This window comes from Nyctereutes procyonoides, unplaced genomic scaffold (assembly GCF_905146905.1).
Source record: "Nyctereutes procyonoides isolate TBG_1078 unplaced genomic scaffold, NYPRO_anot_genome, whole genome shotgun sequence".
Lineage (NCBI taxonomy): Eukaryota > Metazoa > Chordata > Mammalia > Carnivora > Canidae > Nyctereutes > Nyctereutes procyonoides.
Genome location: NW_026575159.1, coordinates 447,798 through 473,514, shown reverse-complemented (window position 1 = coordinate 473,514; position 25,717 = coordinate 447,798). Strand labels below are relative to the sequence as shown.

Sequence of the window (25,717 nt, the reverse complement as noted above, 5' to 3'; positions counted from 1 at the left end):
CATTTTGTTATATTAGAGGAAATGAAAAATTGTGAAATGAATAAAAATAGTAAAAATTTCTAAAACAAGTTAGATAAATGAAAAAATAACAAAGAAAAGCAGTAGAAGAGACAGACCTGCATGTCTTCTCCTTGTGGAGTCCACTTCTTCTGTGATCACATCGTGTAATGGACAGACATAGACAAAGGAGATGGGTGTGAGTGGATGTACTCAAAAGGTAAAAAGTGACACTGAAGGAAAGGGCCCCAAATCATTGTGAGAAAGAATCCTGTACACAGTTGTAGGAAAGATATAATAAAAAACGTACCATATTAAAAAAATTCTAAAAAAAGAATATGGAAGAACTGATGGAAAATTGGTTAAACTATTATAGATTAGCAGAATCAGAAAAATAAAGTTAGTATAGAAATAAAGAAAATTCAAAAGTTTACAATTATTTATAGACAGCCAATCCTGAACAATGACGCTGAAGAAAGATACCATTAGTGAAAACTTTGTTGTTACTTGCATGACCATATTGTACAAGACATTCCTGAGTCCATATAAAATCTGCAAAAATGCTTTTAGAATTTTTAATTATCACTTAAAAAAGAATTTGATTGAATACATTTTTAGAAGAACATTAAAAATGGTGCCAACCAATTTATATAACTTTCAAGTTTCCCAAATTGAGGAGTGCACACATGGGTCATGATGCCAATATTTCACTGAATTATTTCGCTACAGTAAAATATTACCATAAAATACTATGGAGAGTAACAACTAAAAGACTCATTATAAAAAGAGTAGCTGAAAGATACAGCTTTACTTAAATATTGAAAATTCAACTTAACCTTATAGTTAGGCAAATTTTATTCGATCGTATTCCCTTATAACACCTATTTACTCAGAAAATTCTTAGATACCACGTGACACATCATTGACATCTTTATTTAAACTTGCCCATCAAAATCCAACATCTACTATAATATATATGGCACACATTTTGGAAACATCTTTTCCCACTGCTAGTGGAGTTCCAAAGACATTTGATACAGCAATTGAAAGCAAGAAATAACTGCTAAACTCAGCATTCTAGGAAAAAATTTCTTCCAAAGATATTAGTGAGTATTAATATGACTGACCCAGATGAACACTATAATAAAAACCCAAAACCCCCTATTTAATTACATACTTAGTTTTGAGTCAGGTACCATAAAATTCTTAAATCAAAACACCAAATTCACTTCTGCAATGGTTATGGCATAGTTTTTGAGTGATATATAGAAAAACATATATGAAAGTATATTTGGAATATTGATATATTGAAATTATAACTCTTAAGAGAATTCTTTCCCATAACAAATTTATCTCTTTTCTTGAATGGTGAGAAAATGAAAACTTTCCAATAGGAAAAGATTGTTAAAATGACCAAAACTTGTTTTCTTAGGAAAAAGAGAAATCCTAGTATGAATTATAGAGAACTGAAAATGCATGACACATTTTGCAGCTTAACAATGTCATTTGATTGTTGAGTACATCTTTGATCTCTTCCAAACTGGACACTAAATTTCATCATAATTATATTACAAATCAGACCATGTTTATAGGATTGACCACTAGGAAAAGTAGTATCCTCCTGAAATGTGCTCCAAATAGTAATATGATATATGCCATATTTTGTTTTCCATCTCCAGTCTCCCCACTTCTCAAAGAAGAGAGAAAAATCAGAGATACATTAATAACACAGGTTAGTTCTTTTTTTTTTTAACACAGGTTAATTCTGAATTGTTTTATATCTTGTATTATTCTCATACGCAAAACTTCGCTATATACATATTTACCATATTACCAAAATAATTTCCTTGCATGTTAAAATGAAATGGATATGAACTGGATAAAGTGACTGCTTAGATATGTTTCTTCTCTGAGAAAAAAAAATTATTTTTTTTGCAGAAAATGTAAACACAACATGAGTAAATGAAGCTTCTTTCTCTACTTAGCATTTTTCTGTAACTTGAATTATTTTTAAAATATTTATTTATTTATTTATTCATGAGAGACACAGCAAGAGAGGCACAGACATAGGCAGAGGGAGAAGCAGGATTCTCTGCAGGGAGCCTGATGCAAGACTTGACCCCAGGACCCCAGGATCACTACCTGAGCCAAAGTCAGACGCTCAACCACTGAGGCACCCAGGTACCCCTATATCTTGAATTATTTTATCATGGCATTGAGGCGATGTTCTTCATGTTATATGGATTCAAAACATTCAAAATTCTTCTTCCCTCATTCACTCATTAATTACAGAGAATAACTGAGGCATGCATAGTTCAAGTGACTTACCCAAGGTCACATAACAAGTTCAGTGGCAGAACCAGAAATAGAATAGAGGTCTCCTGATTACCAGGTCAATTTTCTTTCTACTAGATGCTATATGACCCAATAAAAACATGTGAAATAAAGTCAAACAAAGAAAAAACAAAAACAAAAAAAAATTTCATGGTGGGCACCTAATCTGGACATTTTATCATACAGTATTTGATTAGAATACTTTTTATTTTTTTAAAGATTTTATTTATTTATTCATAGAGACACACACAGAGAGAGGCAGAGGGAGAAGCAGGCTCCATGCAGAGAGCCCAACATGGGACTCGATCCTGGTTCTTTTGGATCACACCCCGGGCTGCAGGTGGCAATAAACCACTGCACCACTGGGGCTATCCTAGAATACTTTTTTAAAAAGGTAACTGCTACAACTATGCAAATAATTCACTAATGCTTTTACTCTTATGTGGAATATGGTTAACAACACCAATAATTTAATTTATTAATAACAAAATTTATATTATATTATATATATGAAAGGATGAAAATGAAAGATTTGACAATGATCTCACTAACTGAAAGTGCCCATTAAATCATTATTCCAACATTTATATGAATATGAAACAGTAGTAAATAAGTCAGAACCATTCTCATGTAAAAATCACTTAATTTTAATTAGCAGATTGAACATTCATTTAAATCATAAAAATCTCAAAAATTTATAGTCATATCACATACATATTAAAAAAAATTGGGGTTTCTTGATTTCCTTGTTAAAATTTATCATTTATTATTTGTATTAAAATAGCCTCATTTTAAAAGAAACAATTATAGTCAGCATCATTTAAGCAGCCAGGTCTTATTTAAATGGCAATAAACTGTAAGTACTTATTTCACATATACTATTGAAATGAATTGCAGACTTCAGTAAGCCTTGAAGAAGCTAAGAGCAACTGCTTCCACAATTCCTATCTCTCTTCTTTTCCTTTGATTACTACCATGTCATGAACATTCTACATTTCTGTGCTGTTTTAATGGCAATTCTAATGAGAACTCCTAATGCTTCCTTAACCATTACCCAATTAGACAGTAAGAAGTTAAGGATAGTAAAGTATATATATCCTCTAAACTTAAAATATAAAGACTTTGCAGAGGGAATATGCAGTATTTTTTATTCATTCCATCATATAAGTCAACAAAGGAGAATTAAAATATTTTCATATATTACATCAAAAAAAGACATTTATAAGATAGAACTAACACTTCATAAGTCCCATAATATCATTTCATCACTTATGGTAAATTATTTTTGCCAAGTATTTTTAAATTTAGGTGCATCAAGGTGCAAACTATAAAAAGAATGGGGTTTTTTGATCAGCAAAGTAATAAAATATCTATCTATCATCTATCTATAGATATCTACCTACTAAAGCTGCTATATTTTGGTCTTTTTTTTTAAGATTTTATTTATTCATTCATGAAAGACACAGAGAGAGATGAGAGACACAGAGAGAGAGGCATAGACACAGGCAGAGGGAGAAACAGGCTCCATGCAGGGAGCCCGACGTGGGACTTGATCCCGGGTCTCCAGGATCATACCCTGGGCTGAAGGCGGTGCTAAGCCGCTGAGCCATCCAGGCTGCCCTGTATTTTGGTCCTTAAAAAGAAATCTACTGAAAATAAATAGATATATAAAATAACTATTTTCATTAAGTTATGTGGTAAAAAAGTACATTTGTAAGAATGTATATATGCCAAATTTTACGCAAACCAAAAATTTTCCCTTGCTAATATAATGTATTAAGTATTATTATATTTCGACTTAATACATCTCAAGTTGAACGAGAAAATAATCTGTGATCGACTTATTTTTAAAAGTGATGTACATGTAAGGCCTGTTTATCCTTAAATACAGTTTTTACCAAGTGTTATGATACCTATTTGAAACTAATGTTCTTTCTCATTTATCACCATTTACAACAGACATAATATTGGCCCTATTATCAGATGTAATTGTACTTGAGTAAACATGTCATTCAGGAGGAAGCATTCTGTTAAAAAGATTCCTTACAATGAAACAGAAGCCTTAATACTTGAAAAGCATAGTAGAACGTATATATAATTAAAAATGAATTATTTTATAAGGGCTTTTTAAATGTCATAGAGTCTTAGAATGTCCCTTTTGGGGTCAGGAGAGTTATCTTTAAAAATGAAACCTAAATAAGCAACTACCTTGGAGAGCCTCAATGATACAAAGATCAGGATGGATCTAGAATATAAAAACAAAATGTTTACCAAATTTACAGGTTTCAAACTAAAACTCCACTATGACAAAATCTTGCTGAAAAATTCCTCAACCAAGTGATGAGTTTATTTTTAAAACTAATTATAATTTTCCATAATTTTTTCAACAACCATAAAATTATTGAACATTCACAATAATTTCTACCTTTTAAAATATGCAAAGTACAATTCTTTTAAAATATTTTGCTATTTTTAAAAGCTCACTAATAAAAATGTTTATCTTTTTAAATGTCTTTTTTCCTAATCCTAGCTGTACTATTTTTTTCTGATTCTGTTCTTAACGTCTGATACATAATGCAATTTTAAACAGAGAAGAAACATATAGTCAGAGTAAGTATTGAGGGAGTTTAAATTAATTGACTTTCAAAGTACATACACTATTTATCACAAAAAAGATAGTCACTGAATTACAGGTTGGCCTTGTAAGCTTGTCTGTATGTTCAGAGGAAACTGAACAAACTTTAAATAAGCAACTAAATTCATAAATCATGAAATTTCAGTTTATTGATAGGAAAACATAGTCATTAACAAAGAATGCTATTATTTACATCTGAAGGTATCAATAGTATTTAATTCTGAAATTCCATCAATTACTTTGTTTTATGTCACTTTTTTTCTATCAAAAATAAAATTCATTCATTCTACAATGGTCCGGAATTTACCAGCCTCTAATACTGGCCAAGAACACAACCTTGATTCTCTTTTCCAGATTAGATGGATTAGATTAGCATCTAACTATAAGACTAAATTAAATTATTGATTTAGATGGAAATACATTGTTTCTACACTTAAGAAATGTCAAAATACTCAAAAATAAAAGAAAGCAAAAGCCCATACCATCAAAAATACTCAAAAACTGTTAAGTATTAAATTCACTAATAAAATACATCTTTGAATATTTACTTTTTAAGATAAATTTCATAAAGCATAAATCCAAAAGTAGAAGAAAGAAAATCCCTACCTTCACCACAGTTATAGATCCACAAAGAATACAATATGGAAATGTCCATGTTGGAAAAAATTAAAGGTTAATATGTTAACTAAATCATAATGCTAAAACAAGGGCTTATGCATTAAGATGTTGCAGTATGTAGTAATAAACAGCTTGTTACTTTGAAGAGTTTCTATTTCCAAAATACAGTATAAACATACAGGAACCCAGCAAAGTGTTTCACTGCCTTCAATTTTCCAGAAAAGCATACACTTATTTTCCAGATAAGAAATAGCAAAGTAAGTAGCACCATGGTGTCAGGATAATTACAATAAGAGTTTCTAAGTCATTTCAAAATTTTCCTAGATATAGCATATCTTACATTTAGAAAATAACAAATCAAGGTAGCTAATCCTTTTATGAGTAGTATCAATTAATTATCAAACATATCACAAATCATTTAAAATTGTATCTTAAAGTACATTCTGAACTATTTAAGTCCAAGATCTTTATTTGGGAAACTGTATCAGTTCTAAAACATTCATTCAGCCCAACTAAAATTAGCTTTCCCACCAGAGTTTTTTGTGGGATGAGTTTAAGTAAAATATGAGATAACATATTTTATGTAAAATATGCTCTTTTCTCAGATACATTTCAATTACTATAAGAACAGATATAAAAAAAAAATAAAAAAATAAAAAAATAAAAAAAAAAGAACAGATAGACTCACAAAGTGAAAATATAAATTCCAACAGATTAAAGTTTTCCAGTGTTTAATAACACTGCATTATTATAGACCACAGTATTCTGGTCTAGCATCAGATTGTTCATTGAAAAAATAAACAACAGATGTTCCATACTCAAATAACCTTGATTTGTGTTAAGAATGTTTTACTAACTTTACAGCCTAAACAAAATCTAAGTCATATCTACATGAGGAAGATGTTAATGATTTATGCTAAACATTATCCATAAACCTGTAGTTTAAAATCATTTGTACAATACTTCTATTTTGTTCATACCTAAGATACTAATGTGATAGATACCATTATATTTCCCAGGGATCTTCATCCATGCCATCAATTAAGTAAGAGATACTGAAAATAAGTCACCCTTCTTGGTGATCATCCCCTCAGGGCAGTCTAGTTTTGAAATATCAAGATTTTTTTTTTAAAGCAGATACTAGTCTGTTCATCCAAAGATTTATTAACATACTTTCTAGCTTACATAATGCCATTTAGTCCTCTGGTTCTACAGTCTGATATTTAAAATAAAATTTTCAAATGATTTCTCAAGTTGTTAGTATACATCCTAAAAATGGTAAAATTCTCAGCTCTTTCTTGCACAGATTTTCATAAAACAGCAACAAAAGAGACAACAAAATATGCTATTGATACTTAACTGACCTTGCATCTCAAATTTGCGTTCAAGTTCTTACAAACCTTTTCTAACACCACAAGTTTACTATAATAATCTTCTGATGAAAAATCTTTGACAATTAATGGAAAATATTATCTTAGGTTTTAGTGAATGAAAATTATGTATTAAACAGTGATTACAATAGACTATTAGTATCATAAATATACTTAAATATAAAATAAAGATGACTCCAATATGTCTTCCATTAAGCCCATGCTCAAAACATGTTACTGAAATGTAATTAGCCCCACTCACCTGATAACCAACTACTTTCCTCCCATTTTATCACTTCAAAGTTTCAATAATTAAAAATATTCCCTACATAGCCCATTTTTCTTTAAGAAACAAACAAAAATAGTTAGGAACACTAACATTTAACAGTATTTACTGCCTTAGCAGACTGCATACTTACTCATGACATTTTAGTGTGTGAATTTCCAGGGCCAGTTTGAATTTCCTAGTATATAGGAAAATGCATAATTGCCAAAATAGAAAAATCTATAACCATTTTAAACCATGACATTAAGGTACTCTACATTAATTTTCCTCTTTTACACATGAAGTTTATATTCAATTAGAGGACTCAGATAACAAATATATATGCTATATATGAAAATATACAAATAAATAATATTTAGGAGATTTAAAAAAATTTTTGTTTGTGAGATTTAAAATTTTTTTAGCCAAACATTCCATTGTTCCATGACTTTAACATTCCATGTAATTTATTTACATAGATATATGTGGCCACAAATCTATTTATGTAATCAGATATAACGGCAAACAAGACAAACAAATAATAGTTTATCCCCAAGGATAACCCATATCACACAGTATTGCAAGGGAAGTTTTTACAGTAATAATTTTTTATATAAATCATAACATAAATCATTAATTTTATACTGTTTACCTTTAAATCCCATTAAATATATGAAGATAATAATTATTTTTCAAATAAATTGTGATGCTTTATTGAAAATTTTTTAAAAAGCAAGATTTTTTTTACAACCTATAAATATATTTCAATTGCCAAAGTAAATTCCAGCTTATTTTATTAAATTTTCAGTATGTGTTTTATTAAAATAGAATTCACAGAATAAGCCATTTATGCTGTGGCATTTTTCCTTGCTCTCCAGGCTTACGTAATAATAACTTTTTCTCAAACAACTTATTCTTCTCCTTAACAGCACTATCACAATTGTGGTAACTTGATCATTAATATAATTAATTTTAATTTATGCATTTTTGCCAGAATATAAGCTCTATGAAGGCAATTGCTGCATCTGTGTTGTTTACCCAAATAACTCAGTACTGACCACAATTCCTGGCATACAACAGGAGGGCAATGAATACTCACTAATAAGTTCATTTATGCTGACATATTTTAAAGCATAAGTTTTAGAGATTTAAGATGAACTGAGTTACCATATAAAAATACATAACACCGTTACTATAGACACAGTCATCTTAAAGATACTATCACTATCAGAAACACCATCCTAAAATTTTGAATAAAATATTCAGTGTACTCTCATCCAATTACTGATTAAAACTAGGCTGATTATTCCATTTATTACCTTTGCCCTTTGCTTCTCTTCCTTTTACCCCTGGTTCAAGTTTTTGTCTTCTATTTAGTAAATAATACCTCTCCAATTAAGAAAAGAAAGGAGAGGAAAATAAAATTGGTTCGTTTTAATTCATTTGTAGAAATAATGAACTAAGGAGACTACTGAACTCACATAATATGCTATTATTCCTTCTTGCTGTTGTAATATTTTTAGCTGCAAAAGTTGTAAATAAATCATTACTAATGGTATAGTGCCTTGACAGTACTATTATTATTATTGAGCTTTGTATAGTACTTTTTAAGGAATCAAGTAATTTGTCTCCATTAAAGTACTTTGATTACATATATTACTTTTAATTACATATATCATATTTAATTATATATTGTGATGCCTTTCCATTAAGGTACTTTAATTTGAATCAAAACAACCAGATATATAAATGACCATTCATGCTTAAATTAGTCAATTTTTCTCCTGTAGAAGTATTCTTGATAACAAAAAAAGTATTTTTTTCCAAAATATGTAGAATTCATTTTCTACACATATCTTGAAATAAATTGTTCACCATTCTAATTTAAGTAGGCTCTACACACTATAAAGTTCACACCAAAATGAGAAAAATGAGGTACAACAAGCACACACACATTTAAAAAGCATGAAATGCAATACTTATAGTCTCATGCTTTCAGTGTTTTTCCAAACCCTGACAAACCTGGCTCAGATTGGTGTTTCTTTTTCGGCAATGGTTTGTCATCACTTATTGTACCATTCACCTTTTTCTGCTGGTCTTCCCATGTAACTTCTAGTACAAACCAAAAAACAATAATCAGAGCTTGTCAGAAGTATAGATAATGTGTGTAATGAGAACCTAAATATGCTTCAGGAACTTAACTATTTTTTAGGTTTCCCCCCTATGTTTTCCTATATACGTTTAGTAGTCAATATTTTAAATACAGGAATGTGACAATTGAATTTTTTTATAGGTTTCAAAATCCAGAGCACTAAAATTTATTCCCGTAAACTCCAAAATTTATTTTCAATAAAATAAATGGGGCTAAGATATGAAGAAAATATAATTAAAATGCCTTGGCAAATAAAGTTTTTTCTTAGTTGATATTAAATAATACTAATTTATTTTAGAAATAAACATTTTGCTAAACACTGTGTTATTATGGTGCAATAAAATATTTATTTGGAATCAAAATGCAGACTTCCACACATACCAAGAGAAAATCTATAAATACATCTTAATATATGATAAGATATATGATATAAGATATATGATAAGACCAGTTTTTTGTTACCACATTTAACACTTTCATTAACTAACAGAAAAATTTATGTGCTGTGGGGAAATTATTTCAATGGAAACTATTAACAGTTGGGTGTCATTGAATATGAGTTATTTGGCTTATCTAAGATTATTCAGAATTATTTGTAATAGTGTATAATATGTTTAAATTCAACAAATATATATTCAGTACCTACTATAATTCAGGCATGCCTATGCACTGGGAATATATTACCACTAACAAAACAGAAAAGAAACCCCCATTTTCTCATAAAGTTTATATTCTAGTGGAAGAAAGAGATTAAATAAGATAAACAAGTAAAACGTTTTGTGACTTAGATATTGGTAAGTGCTAAGAAGGCAAACATGAAGTAGGTTAAGGAAGAAAATCAAATGTCCAGAGTGTGACAAACATTTAAATAGGTTAGACGTGGATAGCCTCACTAAGAAGACAAGTTTTGAGTAAAGAACTTGCAGAAGTAAGGGAGTTAGCCATATGGTTATTTGGGGAGAAGGCATTATAACCAGAAAAATAGCACATGCAAATGTCCTAAGGTAAGAGCAGATCTGACACGTTCTAAAAAGCATGGAGATCTCTGTGACTGGAACAGAGTGAATGACGGGGAAAGAAGTATAAGATGAGGTTAAAGAGGTAATGAAATGGGATGGGGAAGTACAGATCATGTAGGGCCTTGTAAGACTAATTGATCCATACTTAATCTCATAGCAGCATTCATAAATACTTAAGTATACACTTGCCTGTTTTTTATTCACATGTTTCTAAAGCTATATTATAAGTAGCTGGTTACTATCAATACACATTTTAACCTCCATTAAGTTTCACCATGCCATACAAAATTCTTTGGTGCCTTATCCACCTTTGGTCATAAATAATGGAATACTAATATTTTAAAATATTAACCTAAGCAAAACATAACTATGAAGATGAAAAATGGAGAATATGCTATATTGCAACATCAAATATAGGTGATTTGGGATACACTACTATTTTTGATTAATTACACTGTTACAATCAACTGCATTAATTTAAGGGTTTTCCAGTTCCTAAACTAGTTGAAACCCTGATTTTCTAATTGGTAAATAAACTGCTAAAGATGCAATATAGGATTCTGGACTGGTAAGCAATCTAGATAAAGATACTACATTTCAATCAAGAAAGTAGTGGAAAGAAAAATCTGAAGAACTTTAAAGAATATACAAACTTTCTAATAAATTCCAAAACTCTGGTTAAGCCCTCTTTAGTTATAGGAATAAAGGAACTGTATGTCCTTTAATTCAAATTAGTCTGTAGTATCAAAAACCAACAGACTAATTTTCTTATTTTGGGGAAAATAATAAGCTCATTACAACAGTATTTCTTGATTTTGAAAGACTTGCACTTTTGGTTATCCAAATATATAATATGAAAGATTTAACAAGCATTACGAGTTGTTCCTAAAATCAAATTTGCTAAAACCCTATATACATTTGTCATTTTAAAGAGTTGTCCCACCACTTGATAGTTTGTAATGTTACAAAATAAAAGACATGCTAATTTTGAAGTAAGATTGTGTATGTAGAAGTAGAAATGGCTTGTTTTGAAAATGGTACAGCCTATTTGTAAGCAAAAAGCACTGTAACACATAACATGTTTACTCTTTATAAACACTTTGAATTGATATTTTAGTTGAAGAGAAATTTATAGTCATTTGTCTTGTGTTGACAGGGTGAAGTTAGCAAGTATTTGTTGAAAACTTATTATATGCCAGTAACAAAAGAAGTCCCATAACCATCAATTTATAAATGACAGCCAATATAACAATGAAAGAAGACCTAGATCAAGGCTATCAATGGTTGATTAAAAAATGCTATAGAAATGTTACCAGATTGAGCCAGGAATGGTAGCTTCTGCCATTAACTATGTGTACAATCTTAGGCAAGTTTCATACCCTTTCTGGCCTCTTATATGTTATATTTGAAGTGAGGAAGTTGGTCTTGAAAATTTTAAAGTTTTTTTCCCTCTCTAAAATTACAAAGTTGTTCTTGCTTCTTATTATCCTAGCCTAATAAATCAGATTTTGTGGAAGAATACCTATACCAGAGATGATAAAATTAGGACATTGAGAGCCTAGAAAATTTTCCAAAACTTCTAAATGTAACTATTATTAAACCCTATGTTGAAACTCAAGGTCTATTTTAAAACAAAATTAAAATCAGAAAAAAAAAAAAAACAGAACTGGCTACCGACACATTAATTCATCACCAAAAACCAATACCAAGAGCCACCCACATGTAGCCCTCTTGGAATTATAGGCCATAGTATTAAAATGAAATTAGCAAACTAATTTTGTATCAGGAAGATGTTCAAATTTTGAAAGTATATCTGAAGGTTGTTTTAGATATATTAAACAAAAACATAAAAAATATCACTGATGGAACACCTTAAAGACAGTCTTTTCTTCTAAGGAACTACTGTGATAATTTAAAAAACAAACTAGCCTCCTTAGTGTTAAATAATAATGAACTTAAAATTGACATTTAAGTACAAAGGGCTAGCCCATGATATTGTACACCTACTACCCAAGGGTAAAAAGTAAAAATCAAAGATGCATAATGTAATTTAATTGGTAAGTATTACGTTGAAAGAATATACATCAAATAGCTCAAACTAGGAATCCACTCAAGTACACACAAAAAAATTTGCTCTAGAGGGATATATATATTTTTTACTAACACTGAGTATTTTAAAATTGAATTGAGTAAATATTCAGTTGTGAATTTCATTTGTAGATGGGAAAGTTTAAAGACTGATTTAATAAATATTAGATGATGTGAAGAATGATTTTACTCATGAACACTTAAGTATGAAGTGAAATTTTAAGTGACATTTAAGAAACCCACGTCTTCAAAATAACTATTTCAGTTACTTTCCATCACACCTGGTAGCTAATCCTACAAATGCTACAATTCAAAGGGCACAAATTCTTACGTTAATAAGTCTATATTTGTATAGTACTGTATGCTTCAATTGCTTCCACACTCAGCATCATATTTAATCCTATAGAACACAAGAAGGACCTTCTATCAGGTGGTTGGTTTCAAGTGGTACATAGTAAAGTCAGGCCCTGAGCCAACGTCCAAAACCTATGTTCTTTCTCTAGTCTTGTATCACCTTCCTAAGATCCCGTTATTTTCAACAACAGAAGATGGTTTTAGGATTACATTTAGGAAGTCAATGATGGTATGGCTTGAATAATGGTTGAGGTATGCAGAAAAGTATGAAGTAGAAGGGGGTTTTTCACTAAATCTGATTAGCCAACTGAGGCTTTGGAATTATAGAAGAAATAAAATGAGGGAAAGAAAAGTAAAATAAGGAGAAATGGCCTCCAAGAAGGAAAGATTAGAAAAAGAGACTTTAAAATATTTGTTTATAAGTACTTAACTTCTACAATTGATTCACTTAGATCTGTGGATTTTACTGAGGAGGGAAATTTTTAAATGCATTTCTTCTTCTTCTCACTCTAGTTCAGACCATCATAGTGGACTATTGAAATACCCTAAATGGTCCTATTTCCTCTCTTCTCTTTCAAGCCATCTTGCTCATTGTCACCGAGTTAGTATTCCATAATACAGATGTGATTGCTCACCCTGTTAAAAACATGATAAATTCCTTGCTTTTTTAATAATAATATCCCTGCATCTTTTCCATATAATTTTTGGTCAAATCGTCATTCATTTAAGTTGGCAAGAAATGCTGTGCTTAAGAAATATAAAGTCCATTATTATCTAGATAGAAATCAAATTTGGAAATTAAGACATGGGTACAGTACTTTCCTTACCCTAGAAGCATTCATAAGAATACTCAGAGGCAGCAAAACAAAGCCTGTCCATACCCTACATGCTATCTAACTTCTAGAATGCTTATAGAAGTAAGTATTCATTACAAAGACTGTCAAAATTATTATTTTTGGTTCCTTTGTAACCTGTTTATCCCCCATCTTCTTCCTCTTTCCTTTCTTTCTTATCTACAAGGCTATCTATGTTTGAAATAATGTTGGCAACTATACATTGAGGCTCAAAAGGATAAAATATTTTTTCCTTCTGTATGTTTAGGGACATGAGTTTTTGATAGGTAATATGGTAGTGTTTATTTAATCTATTATCCTCACAGTGAATGACTCACTAACAACCAATTAGAGGTTGTATCTGTTAAGTTTCCAAAACCAAACAAAATTAACAGTAACAACACAGACAATAAATTGGAAACAAAACTATCTGAGACTTTAGATTTCATTAGCTACATTCCAAAAACACTTAATTGCTATAAAAAAACTTCCTATAGGATATTTTATTTTACAGAAGAGGAAACTGAGGTGAGGAGACATTGAAAGCCTTAGCAGAAACTGAAAGCCTGGGAGTAGAAAAGAGCTTAAGAGGCATGTATTGACATCCAGTGGAATACTCTAAACACTATAAAACTTGAAAAGTACTAATAATTTAAATAGTTCTCTTAGAGAAAAGTATTCTAAATATTTGCATATTGATTTTTTGCATATTGATTTTTATACATGGATTAAAACACATACAAATGTATTATTATATGCCATAACTAATGCTACAATCTATTGTTTTATTCCCCCTGGTATTGTTTCTTAGGTAAGCTAGGTGATCAAGAACAGCATCAAGATGAATAATTTCCTAAAAACTATTGAACAATAGATATTGAATAAAAGGTTCAGGTTTACTTTTACAATTAGGTGTGCTTTTACTTTAAAAGTTTTCAGAGTGTGTGCTGAAAATACAAAGTCAGAGCAAGATATCACTAAGAAATATAAGTACTAACAGCTAACGCTTATATGGTACTTATTATGTGGTAAGTATTGTTCTGAGCAATCTAAATATACCACATTATTTAAGAAAGCAAATTTATAGCATATCTACATAGCAAGTAACATTAGTCAGAGCAGACTAATAGACTAGAGTAGGGCTAGTTCAAGGCAGAATTCATCATTAGATGAATTTAAGGTATTTAGTGCTCTACCACATTTTTCAGCATCCCACTCCTTGCACCTGACTTTTTCCACTCATAGGCTCTAACTTGCTTCCTATGAAGAGCTGTATGTAAGGCCAATCTCCTCAGAAATATTTGCATTTCAGTGATCTGGAAAGCCTAAAAGCTTTATATTATTAGAATAATTAAGCCATTGGAGAATGGCAAAAATGAACTATGACAAGTGGAAGAAATATGTTAGGCTGAAACCCTACCCAGCATCCCTCAAAACTTACCTCTTCTTTGTATGTATCACAATCTCAAGACACTTTATGTAACTGACATGTTATAAAATAATTTTAGCAGCTCTGTTGTGTTATTCTCACTGTATTCTCATTGTTATTTTGAGACATCCTCAAAGCAGGGAACACATCTGATTTGTCACTGTATCTTCAATAACCACCTGGTACGATATGCTGATAAAAGCACATATTGGTTGAATTGAGCTAAACCATTAGCTAATATTTAAAATAAAATAAATGGTTGAAACCCATGCAAGAAGATTGCCATTTAGGTATGGTATAGAAATACATACATTGGAAGTCAAGTCTAGAGATCTGCTCCTATGTGGACTGAGGAAAGCTGATTATCCTCTAGAATCCTGCTCCTTTGTCAATGAAGAAAAGTAGTCTTATTAAAAGATTTATAAGGTTCCTTCTAAACCTAAAAGTCTTGATTCTAAATCTAGAAGCGAAGCCACAGAATACCAGAAGATACCTTGGTAAGCTATAGGGAGATGGTTGGGGCCAGATGGATCTACAAACCAGCAATCTGGATTTAGAAAACAAAACACAACGTGCAGTTTCCCACGTATCCTGCATACATTCTATTCCCATGATATCTCCCCTCAGTTCTAGATTTTTATTTCTTTTCTTGCCCTTTACAGCTAAACTCTTTCAAAGGTATCTATATTCATTGCCCCTCTTCTCTCCTCTTTTTAAAAAATCCATTCTCCTCAGCCTTCTACTGCTTACGAGGCCACCAAAACTGCTCTTCAGGAAGGTTAAAATGATGACTTCACATTTGCTAAATCTAGTGATGGTTTCACACTCAGCAGTTCTCTCCCACTTCAAGTACTGTCTTCACCTGTCTCCACTTTGAGTACTCAGACACTGCGCTCCATGGTTTCCCTTCCATTTCTGTCTCCTGCTGCTTAATTTTGTCAACTTCTAAATATGAGAGTAATTCAGTGCACAGTCCCGTGACCTCTTCTACACCAGTTCTCTCAGTGATCTCAACCAGCCTCATGGTTTTAAACCCCTCTCTTTATGAGGGTAACTCCCAAAGAATACAAATCTCCAACCTGAAATCCAGACCATACTTTAAACTGCCTATTTGACATCTTATCTTAGATATCTAGGAAGATCTCTAACTTACATCCAAAACTGAGCACTTCATGTTTCCACCAAACAATTCTTCCCAAGTTTTTTCCTGTATCAGTTAATAGAAACACCATATTTTTCCAGTTATGTAGGCCCCACACCTGCATGTTATTAATGAATCTCTTTCACCCTATCAGGTGGTTCTATTGTTGGCTCTATTGTTAATATCCATCCAGAATCCAACTCTCCCTGTCACTGTGGGCTAAGCCACAGTCAACTCTTTCCTGGGTTATTGCAAAAGCCTCTCTGTTTCTAATCTCAGTTCTTTCAGGTTAATCTCAACATGGCAATGACACCGATTTTACTTAAAAAAGAAATACTATATTACTTGAATCAAATCTTCCCATTTCACTCCGTGAAAACAAAATCCTAACACTGACTGATAGATAATATGAGTCACCTGGCCCAGGCCCTTCTGACCACCTCTACTACTGTTCACCTTGCTTACTCTATCACACTCAAATGACTTCTTCTCAGCTCCTCCAACAAGTCAAGCTGGCTCCCATTACAGAGCCTTCCTTCTTGCTGTTCTCTCTGCAAAGAACACTCTTCTTTCCGGGCCTTCAAGTGGTAACTCACTTTATTGGGGTTTCTGCTCAAATATAACCTAGATGGGAGTGCTTTTTTTCAGAATCCACTACTTTCTTGAACACGATCTATTTCATTATCCTGACTGGATTTTCTTCCTCATACTTGTCAGTAAGTATCAGTTATGAAATGATATGATATATATCCTTTTATTTATTATTTGCTTCTCCCAGTAAATGCAAGGATTATGAAGGCAGGGATTGGCTTAGAATGATTGTCATTTGAGAACTCTGAAACCAATTCCACCTATCAAAGGATCTGACCTCAATACAGGGTTAATGGAGATACTCTGGCTGACTGATCACGTATCTCACTAACTGAAGGGCAGCATACACTATGTCTTTTCCAAAATGATATGTGGGCACTTCACAGAGAGATGTAGAATAAAGCTATCTTTATCTTTATTATTTCCTCCTTTAGCATTTTAAATCAGAAGAGAGGATGGTGATAAATCCATCATTCAATTCAATGCTTGGCCATTTCTAACACACGGTTAAAGCTAAAATTCATAGTTACGTTTTTTTTTTAACTCTGAATACATAAGTAGAAGGAGTAGTATATGTTCTCTAATCACAAATATGCTTTAGCCAATTTAAAAATAACCTCCCACCTTACTCTCACTCATGAACTTTCCTGTGAAATTCAACACAAAGAGTAAATTTGTCTTTCTAAAAAGAAAACAGCAAAAGGAAAAATTAGATGCTTAGACCTTAACCATAGGTAGGCCATCAAAAGATTATGCTAAATAAAAATGTGAATTGGTACATGTAAAATATACAGAGTTCTCATCTTTCAAATTTTTATTCATTAACTTCTTTTTATGTCCAAATATCCTATAAAGGATTGATCTATATAACAATAGTGATGTTTTGCAGTAAAGAGTATTTTTATGTAAGTGATAAAAATACATTAATAACGAGCAGGAGTGACTCAACACTCATTGTCAGTAGAACTTTTCCATGCAAGATAAAAAGAACAGTAAGACTGCAGAATGGTTTAGCAGTGAAGGATTTAACAGTATTTAGGGTCAACTAGAGTTCAGAAAGCTCCAAAAATCTGCTGAAAGTACTTGTTCAGTTCAAGTATTTACCGTGGTGACCTCCTGTGAAGTCTTATTCTTTTGATACATTTAAACATACTTAAATACAAACTGGCATCAAATATGTTTAAAACTTGTTGCACTTTAATAATTGAATTTAAGAAGAAATATCTACTTTTCAGAACACTGACATAAATTTCAGTACATGTAAACATATCTGTTCATAGGTACTAAGCAAAAATCATAGAGGTTAAGATACAGATAAAAATGACACATATGTAAATACACACTAAAAGCTTATTTACATTTTTATTGTTTTATGGAAGATATTAATATTTTATAATACTTGATTTCATTTTATTTTGTTACATTATTTTCACCTTTTTAACCTATGATATCCTAACATTTTTCAGGAATTTTATGCTATGTTAATAATTAACACAGTAAGAAAAATTATAAAATTATTTTAGTGCTAATTAAATATCACACAGAATATTGTAGACTTTATAACAGATGAAGACAGGGAAGAAAGAATATATTCAAGACTAAAGGACATTTTAGCTAATGTTACTGAAGCAAAACCTATTCATTTTTTAATTTGGTGCCATAACAAGGGCAAGTTATTATGATATGGAGAAATTTTAGAACATTGTTTTTTTATGACCATCTTAAGATGTTGACATCTTAAGTCAATACCTGTGGGTATATCTGATTATCAATTACTATAAAACATATACAATCCTACTGTTTTTGACAGAACAACAACTCAGTTGTGCTGGATTATAGGGTTAAGTCACCAATAATCATAAGAAAACTAAATCTAAGTATTGAAATTGATAATCTTTTTCACTAGGCAATATATTAATTCATGTGTATAAAACAATGAAAAACCTACAAATATTATGTGTTCATTTAATATTGTTGAATTAATTATTAAGTTCATATCATTTTCTAATTTAAAATTCTGCTTAAAATATTTTTATATCATTCAGTTTTAAAACAATTTCCAGATTGAAAAATATCTATGCTGTTTTTTTGCATGATAACTTGACCATTGTTTTTTCCCTCAGAATCTTAACATGACCAACAAAGCCAAACTTCTGCCTTTAATGCCATACATTTCAATAGAATAGGATTGTATTAGGATATTTATGTTTATTTAATTTAAGAAAGCATATTCACACATCAAAAAGGTCAATACTGAGTGTCTAATATATAGAAAGGCACTATTAACTTCATATTAGACTTGCCTTTTTTCCCATTATTAGGTGGGCTTGCTGTTTCTCCCTCATCGTCTTTTTAACATTGAAAACAGACAATACTGGTTAATAATTATAGTCATTAACAACCAAATAAAAGTCAAGCACACCACAAAAGATGAAATCACACACTAGGGAAACAAATTCATGCATTAAACATGACATCTCACATTAATAAACACAAGAGTAGAGTGTATCCTTCCCATCCTATGAGGAAGTAATAAAAACAAAATCAGGAATAAAGAGTCATTTTATAGTGAGTTAGAAAGATTATAGTTATGATTTTATGCTAATTTAACAATTGATGTATTCACAGTTTAAGCTAATTTTGAGAATAAAGCTAAGGTGACAAACTGGTTCAACAACCAGGCTTTATCTTAATGAAGTGAAAAATAAATAAAAATATTAACTACCACTGAAGCTTCCAAACTAGCAATTTTCTAAAAAATGATTTTCCTGTAGAAGCCAAATCATGAACAGTGTGAAAATATTTCAGTGTTTGTGTGGACTAGTATGAGATATACGGGAGTGGGCAAATAGGAAGACATTAATTGTACAGCTAAATTAAATTAAAATAAAATTCATTTTTTAAGGTATTCTCTAAATATATTATTTCCATAGCATTGCAGGAAAATTGAAGATGTGTGACATTCTAGTGGTTAGAATATTAGATATTCAGAGCAGAGATAGTTACACATTTCAAGAAATATGCAGCTAAATTTGCCTTTGTTTTCATGATCAGATGCATTCTGATGATTATTCTCATCTTTGTGATATTAAAAATAGTTACTGATAACCAGCAAATGCAGCTTAGGAGGTCTTGTGTCTTACACTGTAAATACTGAGAGAATGCATCCATGAAAATACTTGTTATCCACAGTGTACATGAAAACATTGCTTTCACACAGTGTAAAAAGAAAGAACATAAGGCACAAAAAATACACTCTACTGTTCATGAATGAAAAGTGATGATGAGCTAAACATGATAAAATTAGGACTGCAGTTATTCTTCATTGTTCAAAGAAATTAAAAAAAATTTTTTAGACATTTAAATTTTTTTTAAACTGACATCTTAGAAAAGACTAGGATTCAATTCTGTGTTTCAAATAAAAATAGTGAAAATTTGATAAGAAATGTATTAATATATTTACTGATGTAATATTTAAAATTTTAAAATCCTTTCAGGAGCATTCTGACAAAGAAAGTGGCAAAAATTATGACATGTAAACATAACAAGGACTTAAAAAACACCAAAATGAAGGCCCTTCACACCACTTGGAAGAAGTACTCTTTGGTAAGAAATTATGATTGTCAATAAATATTAGAGCAATATTGAACTGGGAGGAAGAACAGGGATCTATGGTTAATTGTTCCTATTTTCAGAAAAAAATTATGAAGAAAATTGTGATAGTCTGAAAGTTTTAATGAAATTTATACTCTGCTCTGTATTTACCTGTAATTTGCCTCTACAAAATAAAAATTCTTTAAAGAGGCTAGGACTACAACATACCTCTACTCAGTGTAACCTACAGTAGGAACTCAATTTTCAATAAATAAATGACCTGAATATAGAGTTGGTATAAAGGATAGTTATGAATTTGATTAGAGGCAGTCTATAATTTTAGTTTGATTTAAATATTAAGGAACATGTTCAGATGGATAAATTAAATATCCTGGTAAGTTATGTAGATAGCTTATGTAATATTTCCCAATAAAATTAGGCAATTTATTTAAAAATCAGTACTGAAAAACAATCTGTTCTTTATTGTGGATTTATAAATTTGGAGCCCACTGTCTTATGTGAAATTAAAAAATCATACTTCTAAAACAGCGTTATTTATTTTAGACACATAGACAGACCTGCCTTGACCTCTTCACCCTGCTTTTCTCCCCACTGCTCTTCCACATGCCCAGTTTCTTCATTAACTTCTGTATTTGCACAAGTAAAGAAAAAATAAGACCAGATATGTATATTTGTTACTCTTCGTGATAAAAAAATTCAAATTATTCACGATACAATGAAGGATTATAAGGAGACTAACATTATTTTTAATGAGTTTCTGACAGGTTACAGAAGCAAATTAAGTATTCTATTAATAAAGTATCATACTGTCTCCTTCTATGATGGTTTTCATTTGTAGAAGAGAAATTGTAACTCCTAAAATATTTGCAGTATGTGCTGTGTAAATTTGGCAAAATACGTTGTCTATAAACTTGATATATTCTTAGAAAAATAATATTATATATATTTTCTTCTACAGAACCAAAAAAAAATGATATTATAAACTCTTTTATTTTTGCAAAATGCCAGTACATCAAAGACGGGAAAAATATTAAAAAAATATTAATGCCTTAACAGTTGTTTAGTATGCTATACTTTTCTTATATTGTTCCTATTTTTTCTGTTTTTTTAAGCAAAGAGAAGATAACCAATACTGTACCAGCATGAAAACCAACATATACAAGGTTTTGAATTAATTTAATTAACAGACTAAAATATAACCAAATCAAAAGGAATTAAACTAGGAGTTGCTCATTTTTTAGCCTTTGAACAGGGTGAGAAAAATAAACACGTCACTACTTTGCTTTTGAAATAATGCCATTAAATTACAACTCCTGACAACTTTTTAAGACATAATTCAAACATAATTTGATTTAGACCACCAACTGATAGCCTATTTTGGGGTATGCACCTTTAACTTCAGTCAGAATTTTGAAAACTTCTAAAAGAGATATTTTGTATTTCCATTAAAGCTAAAGAAAATCACACAATTATGTATCTGCTGAAGTTTTCATATCAGCATTTACAAAGACACTGCTGAAATCATCCATACCTTCAAGCAATAACAAAACAAACAGAAAATCCTTTTATCTCATACTGGAAATGATAAAGGAGGTTTACGCTCTCCTTTTTTTCTTACTTATAAAAAAAGGAAAAAAATCACAATGAAAAGGGACATTAAAGGAAAACCATTATGAGGCAAAAACTAGATGGTATATAGAACATTAGTTGACAAGCCCATTAAAGACTTCCTCAACCCTGACTTTCAGTATCAGTTCTATCTTGACTTCCTGGTAGATTTATTATTAGAAAGAATGGAACTACTAACATCTCAATAGACTATTGCTATAAAAGATTTTTTAAAAGTTATGACATAAATTATATTTTTGACTTCATATGCCAACAAATGAAGTCAAAACTCTACCTTTAAAAGTCCTGGGGAGACAAAAACTTCATATGTACCACATAACTTGCTTTCTGGAAAGCACTTTTAAAATTATATACATTCATTCTTATATGAATAATTGAGAACTACAGAAATGCTGCTGTAATCTCCTTACCAGGCAGCATAAGAGACCATTAATCATAATATCATGGAGTTGTTTAAAATCATGGTACATAATATTGGAAGAACCTCAATATAGAAGTCCATAAATCATACAGTAACTAACAAGAACACAACCTGTTCCAAGTTACATAAGGCAATCAAAGTACTGCTGCCCAAATGCAGTACACTTAAAATTTTGGTACAAATAGGTTATAGAAATTTTAATATAAAACACATTTTAATATAAACATCTAGAGAATGACAAGATTATTTTAGTGATACATTATACACTATTTGAAGTAGCTTTTCAATTTTTAAACATTTCATGCATTCATTCAACAAAAATTTATTGTGGGCCTATAATGTGCCACGCATTATTCTATGTGCTGGAAATTCATAAGTAAATAAAATACCTAATAATTCTTTATATTTACAAAGTTAATTTCAGAATTCTTTCATTGGCAGATGAATTTTATTATTTATTATTTTTTTGAATTTTATTATTTAATAAATGTATGACACTCCAATATATCATGACTCAATATTTTCTCTTGAGTCATAATGTAGTGTTGATAATAAAACTGTACATATTTAACTTCAGCATACTGTAAGCACTCTTGGCACAACATAAAAAGTGATGTGGGAAGTACAAACCACAATGACTGTCTAATTCAACAACTTTCTTTTCCAGAAAGTCAAATTTAATCATTGAAAGATCATCATAAATACAAAATGAAATATATGATGATAAGTCTCACTAGACTAGGTGTACATCTTCAGTGACATAAACACAGACTGCAATTGATATCTTTGGTTAAAGTCTTGCACAACATACAGAATTCTGCTTGAAAGGTAAATTACAATTTTTTAAAAACAGAATATTTTATCTTCTCATCTTACAGGAAGCTCAACTCTTTGTATTCTTACTTGGACAGAATCAAAGAAATTCAACTCCTTGGTATAATTTCCAAGTAAAACAAAACTTGAATACTTCACCAAAAATTATAAAACAGAATCATTTTACTGTCTATAAAAGCCTACACAATGGATGGACATCAATTGCAGTTGGGTTTATTTTTGCTTACAGAGCCCCCCAAAAAGGCTGTCAGCACAAAACAAACCCTCCTTTATGTACAGACCTTCATAAGGTTCTATCTCCTTGACTCCATTGTCTAGGAAAAACAAAATAAAAACAAAACAAAAGAGGGAACCAAAGCACAGGGGTTAAAAACAACAGAAATTTCCAAAGGCACAAAATGTATGTCTTTATTAAAGAAAAGTTAAATGGTGATTTAAATATATATATATATATATATATGTATTTTTTGGCAAAGTATATTCAGTTACTAAATAAAGGGACCATTTAAAAAATGAGGTTAAAAATTATTATTTTCTATCATCCATGCTTTTAGAGGTCCTTTATCCAAGAATTTATAGATTGGGGAGTATGCTCATCTGTATATAAACAAATAGTGCTTCTTATATAAAAAATTGAAAATATTAAAAATATCAGTACAACATGCATCTTTCTTTGTATATTCATGATTACCTTTTTCTGGTACTCCAGTTTTGAGAAGGATCACCATTGTTGTGCATCAGCTAACCAGTCCTTTGCAGTGTGTGAAAATTGATTTGGCTAGTTACTAATAAACTTTATGTAACTATCAACAATTACATATACTTAGTTGTAGTAAAGAAATATCATCCAACTGCTTATTTAAGAGCATTAAATTTACTTTTTAAAATGCATTTATTCAAAGTTTGAAAATGTGCAAGAGTAATAATGGTAAGTTATTTTACCTTCAGATATAAATTTTAAATGCAAAATATATAACATTTATAAATATATTTATAAATAGAACTACTAGCAAATGCGGCTAAGGCATTCAATTAAGGAAAGAACACTAACACAAAGATAGTAAAAAAAAATCTTGATTCACCTTAGCTTCCATGTGCCTTTCCTACATGATAGAATTAGAAATAAAACTTACTTCTCTCCAATGTTCCCTTTGGCGGAAGTTGTGGAAGTTGCCGGCCCCTTCGTCCTGCCACTGGAGTACTTGACGGGCTTGTTTGGACAGACCCAGTACGAGGATGAGACCTACAAGATGCACCATTGATGTTCATTTTCAGTAGGATGCATGAAACCATTTTAATACATTTGGTTCATATGATAGCTGTGCAAGTGCAATTTTAAAAGAGGTTTAGCTGCTGATTAAAAAGTTAGGAAAGTAGGACAGAATATGGATATTTGAATGATTTTTGAAAGATGTTTCTACTGTTGTGTCATATGCATACATACACAGATACATGCACACAAAATCCTACAGTAACATCCATGGAATTATTAATGTAAATTAGTATTCTAACCTTACGAAAGCAATAGGAGAGTTCTGTTGCTCAAAAAATAAAACGTAATGTTTTACATTTCTTTCTACCAGATTTCCAGCTCTCAACACTAACCTCCCTCCCTTGATCCAAGGAGATTTTTACTCAGGCTTATGGTAGATATCCCTTTATTAGAAAATATCTCATGAAACTACAAATGAAACGCTGAACAATTCAAAATTTAGCTAAAGAAGATACTGGTTAATACATGATACTAGTATTGATAGAAAGAAACAAAAATTTAGTTTCAGTTATTGTCATTATGATGATTATCCCAAAGTGATGTCTAATGGACACAAACAATTTCTCATTCTGTAGGAGAAGAACATGATAGTTATGAGGTGCATTATGGGGGATTTACCCAGGACTCCTGATAAATGAGAAATCACAAAACAAATGTGGTCAGGACAGTTAAAAACAAATTACAATGGTAGCCACACACTATTATATCCGCTGAATATAAATAGTGTGCTGACACTGAAAAGGTTAGTATTGATTGTTATTAGTGATCAGCCAAGGATGACAGAAGAGACCATTTAGCTCCTGGGAAAATAAATAGGTGTGCTGGTGGGGCAAAGGGGAGGTTAGTCTGATTGATTTATCTTTCACCTCGATAAGGCAGGTGAAGGAGGGGCAGATCTTCCAGTCATTAATGAAGGCATCGACCTCATGAGGTTTGTATCAGGACGCTCAGTGGATCTGGAGCGGGTGGTGGTCCGCTCTAGGAGAGGCCGTTGTTCTGTTGATCTGGATCTGTGATATGGCTGTCTATCTGCTGCTTCACAATCCCTGAAACGTTAGTCAAAAAGCAGCTCAGTTGATCTTTAGTGCCCTTCTGCTATTTGGTTATGATGCATCAAAT

General features: G+C 30.9%; 1 protein-coding gene across 11 annotated transcripts in view; it reads right to left on the bottom strand.

Moving 5' to 3' along the window:
* The window catches only part of RIMS2 (regulating synaptic membrane exocytosis 2), a 583,644-nt gene that overhangs the window by 178,817 nt on the left and 379,110 nt on the right, over positions 1-25,717 (bottom strand). For 9 of the 11 annotated variants that reach the window (XM_055314266.1, XM_055314267.1, XM_055314265.1 and 6 more), the window contains 2 exons: positions 25,465-25,644; positions 24,459-24,568 (listed from right to left, as the gene is read on the bottom strand). In XM_055314266.1, the coding sequence (XP_055170241.1) occupies positions 24,459-24,568; positions 25,465-25,644 (290 nt within the window). The remainder of the gene's footprint in view (positions 1-24,458; positions 24,569-25,464; positions 25,645-25,717) is intronic. The other 2 variants (XM_055314268.1, XM_055314272.1) reach the window with 1 other exon arrangement.